Raw genomic sequence first — 9,735 nt, 5'->3', positions numbered from 1 at the left:
AAAAAAAATCTATAATTATTAAAAAAAGTATTTGCATGCATGTATTACTTGGTCATAGTAATAATAAATGCATAACATTAGCTTTTAAAGTGTTATCTAGTAAATCTAGTCTCACTTTTAACACAGCTTTGAGAGGGCAAAATTTACCCACCCCTCCCCCCCAAATATCAGAGGTAAAAATTCTAGCGCTGTTGTAAAACTTGTCAGCTAAACAAACTTATGTTTCTTACATTTACTGTATTTTCTCTCTCTGTTAAATTTGAAAACGAGAAAGACTCAAAAACAATATTACAAGTTTTCTAGTTTTATTTCTTTCTCGATATAAAGTGTTTATTTTTGCAGTAGCCTTGGGCTACCTGTGCTGGCTTCCCGATCCTGCCCCCTTACCGTACCTTGATGTCACGTGGTAGGATTGCGTTACACAGGAAATCGCGTGACGCCTCCTAAGGAAAGAGAAACTGCAACCAAACACCACTTGTTCAAACATGGCTTTCGCTTGCAACATCGCTCTTCTTTTAATCTCTCTTTTGCACCAAGTCTTCAGCAATGAACTCGCGCCAGTTGTCGACACAACTAATGGACCCGTACGAGGCCTGACTGTAACTCTACCCACCGGACATGCCGTGAGACGGTACATGGGCATCCCTTTCGCCAAAGCCGAGCGCTTCAAAGCCCCGGTCAACCCTGAACCATGGACTACCACGAAGAATGCTTTTAACTTTGGGAAAATATGTCCCCAGGCCATAACCCCATACACTGCGAACTTCAAAACTAGCGAAATGAGCGAGGACTGCCTTAATCTGAACGTGTTTGTACCGAATAACACGGCAGCGGGCGCGATGAAGTCCGTCATGGTGTGGATATATGGCGGTGGGTTTATGAACGGCGCTAATCGACTTTATGAAAGTAGCATACTCGCTGGGGAAGGAGATGTGATCGTTGTAGTGGTTAATTATCGAGTTGGGATATTTGGCTTCCTAGCGACCGGCAAGAATGGTCTGACTGGTAATTATGGAATGCTGGATCAAGTGAAGTCGCTACAATGGGTCAAAAGTAATATCTACCGGTATGTATACTTATAACACGTCTTATAACCATAGCTATACTTCACTACCATTCAAACATGAGGGAGATATCTGAGGAATTATTTGTGTCCTTCTTAACGACGGTCGCAGAATATAATGAACGATGACATGAGGCAATTGCCCCCCTTTTGCTGTTTTGTGTGAGCTCGTACACCGGTACGGGGCTGATACGAATCTGATTCGATCATACCAAGAGACGGTCCATTAAAATTATGCCCCAGTAGAATTATTTTCGGTATGTTATTCTAAAATATTGGGTACACTATTTTTTATATAAGAACCTTTTTATAAGAACGTCCAGCCTGAGATTTCACAAAATTTTAAGAACATGCTAAGAACATGCCGGGGCTAAGATAGAAGTCCTGATAGTGAATACCACTCCCCCATCCGATTCAGTTTCTTTTGCTCCGACGAAGGGCTAACGCTCGAAACGTCAGCGCAACTACTCTGTTTTATAGAGGCGTTTAATAACATACCTTTTCAACCTTGTCTACACCACGCCTACGCAGACCATCTAGTTTTTCTACAGCTTGCCTGTAGTCTTTCTTATTGTAGAATCAAATTGTGCTCATAGTAACAAATTTATTATTGCTATTAATCATTAGTTGATCATTAGTGTAATTCTCTTCCTAATAATCCATTGGATATTATATTCTTATATACACTAAAATTGAAGAACATCGTTAAGAACATATTCAGCCTTAAAATGTCCCGAAACTAAGAACGGCCCAGCCTCAACTGAAAATTAGACGTTCTTATAAAAAAAGAGTGTATTTTGAGTGCTTATTTACTTACTGCCGCATTCTCATGCTACACGTCACACCTGAGAACGTTGCGTTACAGTTGTTCGCTGTTATTATTTCTAAAGGTCGCCAAAGTTTGATCGTATTATATTATTCATCAGATTCTTTTTTAAAGGCTACATGGAATTTTATTTGTTTCAGCAACTGTATTTCACTTTAAAAATAGTTTTATTTTCGGTTTTCTCTCTTCTTTCCGCCATTCGTGGCGTAATATAGATTTAGGCACTGCCTAAAAGCGGAGTCAGTATTGAACACATTTGTGTGTTAGCTTGAATGAGGTACAGTGGAACCTGGATTTCACGATACTGGATTTTACGAGAACCTCGATTTTACGACAGCGTTCCTTTCTCCCGGCGGAAATACAGTGTAATGTATACAACGATATTCTCGATTTTACGATACATATCTGTTCTCCCGAGCGTAATTTTGACCTCCAAACAACGATATTACTGATTCTCCCATCAACAAAGAGAGAAAAACGCAAGACACCAGAAACGTACAATACAGTTAATCGATATTTTTATTTGACAGATCTTGTTAGACACAGATCACAGTCTTACAGAGAGAAACTGTGTAGTCTTAATATTATTATTTTGTTATAGTTGATAATTAACCCGACCTCGTTACAACGATATTTTCAAAGGGTTTTCCTTTACATCGTAAAATCGAGGACATCTTTGTTGCAATACCTTGATTTTACGATGCATTTTCTTTCTTCCGAGGTAAATCGATGTAATCGTAAAATCCAGGTTCCACTGTAGTTATAGGCGGGGATTTAGGTATCCAGGATTCTTCTCTCCTCATCCTTAAAATAAATAAAAAATAAATTAAAAATACCTTAACTTATTACAGACATATAATTATAAATACATGTAATGGCTCCTCCAAATGGATCAGCCCTGAGGGGGCGTAAAGGGGGTGCGAAAACCGCACAGGAAAACGCCAAAAACCGCAAAACCGTCAAAATAAGTCAAAAACTGTAAACCGCACAGTTTAGAGAAACCGCAATGCCTCGGTATAAAATACGAAATACCGCGCCAGATTTAAGGTAAAATCGCATCACCGCAAGCTCTTACACCCCCCTCAGCCCTGATTCATTAGTATTAAATATGCAGAACAAAGTTAACAAACATAAACCCTGGTGTGAAACAGTCTAATAAAGTTCAAGGTGTCTTAGTTGACATGAATATTTGTCAAGGGGACAGGGATCACCTTCATTTAGCGGCAAAAATGCCTTGTTGTCTCCCCTTGCCAGCCCCCACGATCACATGTTTTTCTTTGGCAGGTTCGGAGGGGATCCTGGGAAGGTGACCATATTTGGAGAGTCTGCTGGGGGTGCTAGTGTTGGTCTACTCATGCTATCTCCGCTGGCCAATGGCTTGTTCCGTAGCGCTATTCCTCAGAGTGGTAGCGCCCCGCCCATGTGGGCGTTCTCAGATTACACTCATGCGCGAGAGAAAGCAAGGTATTTCCATTATCTTTGCACTTGTAGTGCCTTGTACTTACTTGCGCGAAAGCGACCCTGGCATACAATTGGTGCTAAACGTATTTTTATGGTCAATCCAAAAAAAATTGGGTTCCTGTGGAATTCTAGTGCGAAAGCGAGGCTTCGGAAGGCTTCGTGCCTTTCTCGGTCAGGAAAAATGACAAAAGAAAGCATTTTTTGTTTCAAGAAAAAAAATCTCGTTTTCCCCCCAAAAAATGCTAGCCTTTTTTTCTTGAAATACAATCGCTTGCATTTGTCTTTTTTTATGACTTTGATACAGATTTTAATCTTTAGGATAAAGAACCCTAAAGATTGTTTTCTGTCTGTCTCGACTGTTTCTGAGTATACGTTGTGTTACGGATGGTCAGGTGTGGGTGGTCAGCAGGCAAATCTTTCTCTTGCTCAGCGAAGTGACGTCGGCCACAAACTTGCAAGATAGACAGGGGGAGGGCCAGAGGGGTCGGACGGAAATTCTAAAAGAAATCTATGAGAATGTAAGAGTTTGAACGTTTTGTTTGAAATAAAAGAAAACATTCTTCGGAATTCAAGTGGTATTTTTTAAAGAAACCAGCCGTTATTTTAGCATGTTGTTTAGTTTTATGCGAGAATTTCTAGTATCATTAAATGCCAGTTGTACTAGCATAATCGAGAAAGGTCTTAGTGAATCAGTCGCTCAGTTTGGATCATGCGCCTTTTGTAATACAGAACGAAGAGCGAGCTCCCATTTCTGTTAAAGAAATTGACTCAACTTATTACGAAGTGATTTTTATGGCTTTTTTATAGCTCATTTGGCAAGGTCATTGGCTGTGCAGACTTAGAGAACATGGTAGAGTGCCTGAAGGATAAGAACTTTACCCAAATCGTGGAGGCGACAAATAAAATTAAATACACGGGTGGCGCCCATATCTCGCCTGTAATAGATGGGAACTTCTTGCCTGGTAAGCATAACTCCTTGATGTTCATCCCGGATACGTTAACCTACCATTTTCAAGTCGATTAGCAACGTTTGTGCTGACTAAACTGTAAATTTCCTATCTGCTTTCTATATCCATAACTCTGACACCCAGCTCCGCAAATGATAATCCAACTTCGAACTTCCCACCAAATCCACCATTCGCCATAGCCTTAAACCTTGGCCATGGTACTTGCAGTGTTGAGTATCTGCTGGGTATTGATTTATAGAACCCTATCCTATAGGTCAATCACACCGCCACTTCACGCCCCTACACAACACTGAGCAAGGAATCCCTGTTAATTAAAGCGAATTAATATTAACTAAATACGATAATTTGAATGGGCTGTGGATGTGAAAGTCTTCTTCGCAGCCATTGTAGCTCTGTCACACAGCCCAGCGTGACACCTCAGAGGTCCCGCATGTTATCCATCTATCCCTCAGATTCACCGATCACGCTGTTGAGAGAAGGCAAATTTAATGATGTGAATGTCATGATCGGTACAACCGACGATGATGGGACAGTTATGATTCCCGAAAAAAGTAAGTTAGAAATCAGTAAGCATTCTTGTGTGCATTTTATTAGACTTATCTATAGCCATGATTCAACGTTTTTTTAAACTATTCTAGTGCCTTTCAATATCTCCGATGGGATGCCTCGAGAGTTTTTCTTGAATGCTGTGAAGGCAACCTATCAGACTCCTGCCTCGCCCGCAGCCGTCACTTTCCAGTACACTGACTGGACCAACATCACCGATCCTTACCGAAACAGGTTTGCCTGTCTGCCTTTCCATTCATCTGTCTGTCTGTCCATTCATCTGTCTGTCTGTTTCTCCGTCCCTTCTGTCAATCAATCTGTCTATCTTACTTCCGTCGTCTGTCTGTTTTATCTATTCGTTCTGTCTCTCTGTCTAACTATTTCTAATCGGGTTTTCAGACGTATGTACGTGGACATGATGACCGACGCGATGTTTACCGCGCCGGCAGTTCTATCAGCCAGCGCATTCCTCGCTAGAGGGTGCCCCACTTATTTTTACGAGATCCAATATCGCGGGCCGCTTTACTTCACGGGAAAGCCTGTCCCATCTTGGCAGAGGGCTTACCATGCATCTGAGCTTATGTTCGTGTTTGGATTTCCGTTGCTTAGCAACGCCTCAAATCCTGTAGATGCGAACTTCAGTCGTGACGTCATTCAGCTGTGGACGAACTTTGCTAAGACCGGGTAGGTGTACAACATGCTGGCAATTTACTTGCAACCAGCTGGCTATACTATTGCAACAAACTCATGATGTGCTGCTTGCAAAGCAAAACGCAAAGTATTTTTAACAAAATGACTCCCTAGGGGAAAAATAGGAAATCGAAGTTAGTTTAAGCACGAAGGCGCGGTATAAAAAAGCCTAAGCCCCGCCCCCATTTTTCAAATGGAGAAAAAGTCCAACATGGCGGCCATTATCGTTACGAGACCAGTCAATAAAGAATGCCCCCAAATCTAATGATTTGATATCCAACGAAAAAAAAAATTCCCAAATGAAAGAAAAGATATGTTTAATTTGTACTTCAAGCCTTTCTTGGCAGCGAGAAATGCATATTTGTCTTAGAATTCGTACATTTACGGCGCGATTTCAAATCTCCCGTCTTCCCCTTCGACGCCATTTTTGGTATGTATACCTTCCCGACTCTCCTGGGGAAGGATTTAGTGAGCATGGGCCCGCAATGACCACAGTCATTGCTTAGCAGTCTATCCTAAGGGATTATGCGTGCAATGGTCATCATAGTCATCATATTTAATAAGGATATCAACAAGGGCTGAACGCAGTTTTGTTTTAAACTGTTTTTGGAGGACTCTCTCAATGACTGTGGCAGCTCATTCCACACCCTTGCGCCTACTCTTGAAAAATAATTTCGCTGGATTTCAAGTCTAGATTTTTGTATGTAGAATTTATTTGAGGTTGATGATCGTGTATTGTAAGAATGAACGCTTTTGGTATCCGTGAAAAGGTTTAGAATATTGAGCGGGGCGGTTCCATTTCGGATATCATACATAAGATGGCACACCGATTCAAAATATAACGACTGTATTGGTAAAATATATTTATAGCACTTTTCTTGGCCGGTAGCATGATTCGTATTTCAATCAGACATTCGGGAAAATATGAAGAGCATTGTACTCTGGAAAGAAGCCCCTAAAATGGGGAGAAGAGGAAATGAAGACAGGAAGAAAAAATACATGGCAGAAAATAATGTGTTTTTGTAAGTTCTGTACTGAAAAATAGCACACAACAAAGCAGGACATTAGAATTAAACATAAGCAGCAAACATCAGGTATAAAGTCAAGATACATCATATATATATTTTATTATTCATAAGTCACTTCACAGCTGTAGTGTAAGAGGACACTTCAGTAAAACTTATTCTTGGGAAACCATTACTTCTTCTTTCTTGTTGCTGCAACAGGTGTAAAACAAAAATGCAAAGTGTGCCTATCTGCTGTTGTACATCTGTTCAAGAATTAACCAAAAATCCATTAAGTGTTTTGACATTTACCTGAGCAGGAAGAAAATTTGGTGTGGTGGGCAGGTCAGGGAATGTTGAACCCCCAGTTGACTTTGACGAGAAAGTCAATTTGTCTTTATTATCTTTTTACCAAATTTAATAGTTGATCAATACATGTTACCATGATCAGGCTACGGCAAATGACCCCAGTTTCAAAGGATATTTCAGCGGTATCCAGGGAGTGTGCAAGTGAAACTCTGATATTACATTATCTAGGGTGGTCATTACCTTGGGTCCTTTCTCTGGTGCCATCCTGCTGTTAGTACCAGACTTCTTGATCCAGAACATAAAGAAAGGCTAAGGAAATTTGTCAACTTACCCTCACCCTGTCATTTATAAGTATACTAAACAGAGTACTAGGTACACCTGTTTGAATAGGGAGCATAGTGCAGTCAATTTGATTTCTAGGAAAGCACTTGGTCATTAGACCATTGTGCCCTTGTGCTAATTTATCAGATGTAGGGTTAAAAGAAGGGCTTAGTACCATCCCAATAAAATGCAAACTTACTATTTGCCTGTACAGAACAAAGGAATTGGTATACAATAAAAGAAAACATTTGTTTCAATATTTGTTTTTATAGTGCAAATCTGGCTCACAGAAACTGTACAAAACAAGGGAGTGGTATACAATATAAAGAAAACATTTGTTTCAATAATTTTTATAGTGCAAACTGGCTCACAGAAACAGCAGATAACCCTTTGTACAATGTATCAGCTTATATACCCACACATATATGTACACCAAAAAACTGAAGGGCTACTAAAGAAATGCCTGATATCCATCTAAGTGAGATTGAGCCATAATTGAGTCTATCTTTCTACTTTTTGGATCAGAATGCACCTGTATAGTATTTTGTTTTTATCTTCCAATCTATGATGACTACAAATAATGTAGAAATAATAACAATTGAATTAGCTTTTGTTTCTATTTGCCCAAAACCGGTCTGGATCCTTAGTTTTATAAAGGGTTTACCCAAACATATGTTTTATACTTTAAGTTAATTATAAGTTAATAATACAAAATAGAGAAATGACTTTTACTGTTTTCATTCAATGGATATCCTCCCTGTATCTATACTTGCATTTACTGTAAGAATGAGAAGTCTTGAACTGAATGGATAAAAGAGAAAGCTTTTTGGTTTATTCAAAATTATAATCTATAATGCAGTCTATAAAATATGACTGGTTGCTTTATACACTTCACTAGCACATCAATCAATCTTATAGCAACAAAACATGTTTCCTTTATAAAATAATGTTTATGATTTAAAATCACATGGAAAATGTAATACATGTCTTTGTATCTGCTTTTTCTTGAGGAATATATCTTGCTGATTATTCAGATGTCACCATGACTTGGGAATAGCTAGGATGAAATCATATAATTGATTAGAAATTATATAATAGATTCGACATGCAAGTTTGGCCCCCAATTCATTCAGACAAACTGTTTAGTTAACATTACTAGAATACAAATAATGGACTGATCCCAACGATAAAAAACACTACCATTTATTACATATTTATACTTGAATTCCAACTTATAGTAGCTTGTAACTAGAATTAAAACTTCACACACCACAAAACAATCTTGTCCTAGCTCGAGGCGATGTAAAAATAAAAACAAACAAGAGGAAAGCAAGATTTGATCTACAAACAACATCTTTTCTATAGAAGGCCTGCATTACTTCTATCGGCAGTAATGTGGACAAAGTCAAGATGCATTTTCTAGCAAAACAGAGTTTCCCCGCCACTTTAAGTACCTATAAGCTTATGATGACTAAATCCTGTTTTCTGAGTTTTAAAGCTATGAAAAAAGCTTAAAAGCTCACCTTTTGTCGAGGTTTGAAATCGTTGTTTTCCGATCATGCGTTTGCTCCTTTTTTGTATAAATCACGTTGGTTTCGTAGCTTTACTTCTACTGAGTTTTCTTTTTTACACATTCTATCGGACAAGAAGGTAGAGTTGGCATTTTTATACATCAGGAAGCGCTTTGAAACCTCTCCCCTCTGTGTTTTGTACTTGACTCGTGCCGCCATCTTGAATTTGATCCTCACTCCACGGCGGTTGATTGACAAATGAGCCGATGCTTACAGTGGAAGCACCCTTTTATACCGCGCCTTCGTGTTTAAGTTTTCGAAAGTGCGATTTATTAGGAGATTAAAATAGGTTAAGAGAGGTACTCACTGGGGACAAAACAACATATGGACACTAATCTTAGCCTTTTCTTTACCACAGGGACCCCAACAAGCCAAGGCATGCCTCTTTTGTTTGGCCAGCGTATGACGCGCAGTATCAACAATATCTCAGACTCAAGCCCAGTCCCTCAAGCGCGCAGCACCTTCGCGCGGATCGCATGGCATTCTGGAATGTTCTGATGCCTCAGCTTATCGCATCGGAGAATCAGCCTACTGTCAAGCCAACCACTTGTCGACCGGCCAGCGGCGCTAAGCAGCAAGGTGTGTGCGTGACTAGGCAGATTGTGTGACTTAACAGATGCCTGACTTTAACAGATTGCGTGACCAATATTACATAAGGGAACATATCACGACGTAGGTATTATTGCGTGACATGTGGTGTGGCTATCTTGAGAGTAACTTGTGGCTAATCCATCTGACGAGGCTTGTGACGCGTATCCCTTCACGTGACTCTTTGTGACAATCCTGTTTATTTCTTTTTTTTTGTTTCTTTTCAGTGCTCCCCACGACGCTGGTATTCCTGTGGTTTTTCGTCTTCACTTTTGTACTGACCAAGTGAAAACATTTAATCGTTCTAAACCGCTCTCAAAGAATACTGTTATGCCTGCCTTTACGACATAAACCGCACGGTGTTCGTGGCACTACGCACCGTCTTGAA

General features: G+C 39.8%; 1 protein-coding gene and 1 long non-coding RNA gene across 2 annotated transcripts; one reads left to right on the top strand and one right to left on the bottom strand.

Moving 5' to 3' along the window:
- The first annotated feature begins 448 nt into the window (after positions 1-448).
- LOC5519394 (neuroligin-4, X-linked) lies at positions 449-9,735 on the top strand. The gene is made up of 8 exons (XM_001639254.3): positions 449-1,066; positions 3,174-3,353; positions 4,158-4,312; positions 4,771-4,869; positions 4,957-5,098; positions 5,264-5,548; positions 9,118-9,338; positions 9,575-9,735. Exons 1-8 carry the CDS (start codon positions 486-488, stop codon positions 9,634-9,636), a joined length of 1,725 nt encoding a protein of 574 aa, XP_001639304.3. The 5' UTR covers positions 449-485; the 3' UTR covers positions 9,637-9,735.
- On the bottom strand, positions 6,766-9,118 carry LOC116603125. Its single transcript, XR_004290491.2, has 2 exons — positions 8,712-9,118; positions 6,766-8,245 (listed from the first exon to the last, which is right to left on the bottom strand). It is a non-coding gene; the product is annotated as an uncharacterized LOC116603125 (long non-coding RNA).

This window comes from Nematostella vectensis, chromosome 8 (assembly GCF_932526225.1).
Source record: "Nematostella vectensis chromosome 8, jaNemVect1.1, whole genome shotgun sequence".
Classification (NCBI taxonomy): Eukaryota; Metazoa; Cnidaria; class Anthozoa; order Actiniaria; family Edwardsiidae; genus Nematostella; species Nematostella vectensis.
This window is presented reverse-complemented; position numbering and strand designations above follow the sequence as displayed.

Excerpts from the sequence above, each read along its gene's own strand:
- LOC5519394 (XM_001639254.3), top strand. The coding sequence starts at position 486 with ATGGCTTTCGCTTGCAACATCGCTCTTCTTTTAATCTCTCTTTTGCAC. Across the intron at positions 4,313-4,770 it reads AGATGGGAACTTCTTGCCTG|ATTCACCGATCACGCTGTTG; the intron begins GTAAGCATAACT and ends TCTATCCCTCAG. Across the intron at positions 9,339-9,574 it reads CAGCGGCGCTAAGCAGCAAG|TGCTCCCCACGACGCTGGTA; the intron begins GTGTGTGCGTGA and ends GTTTCTTTTCAG.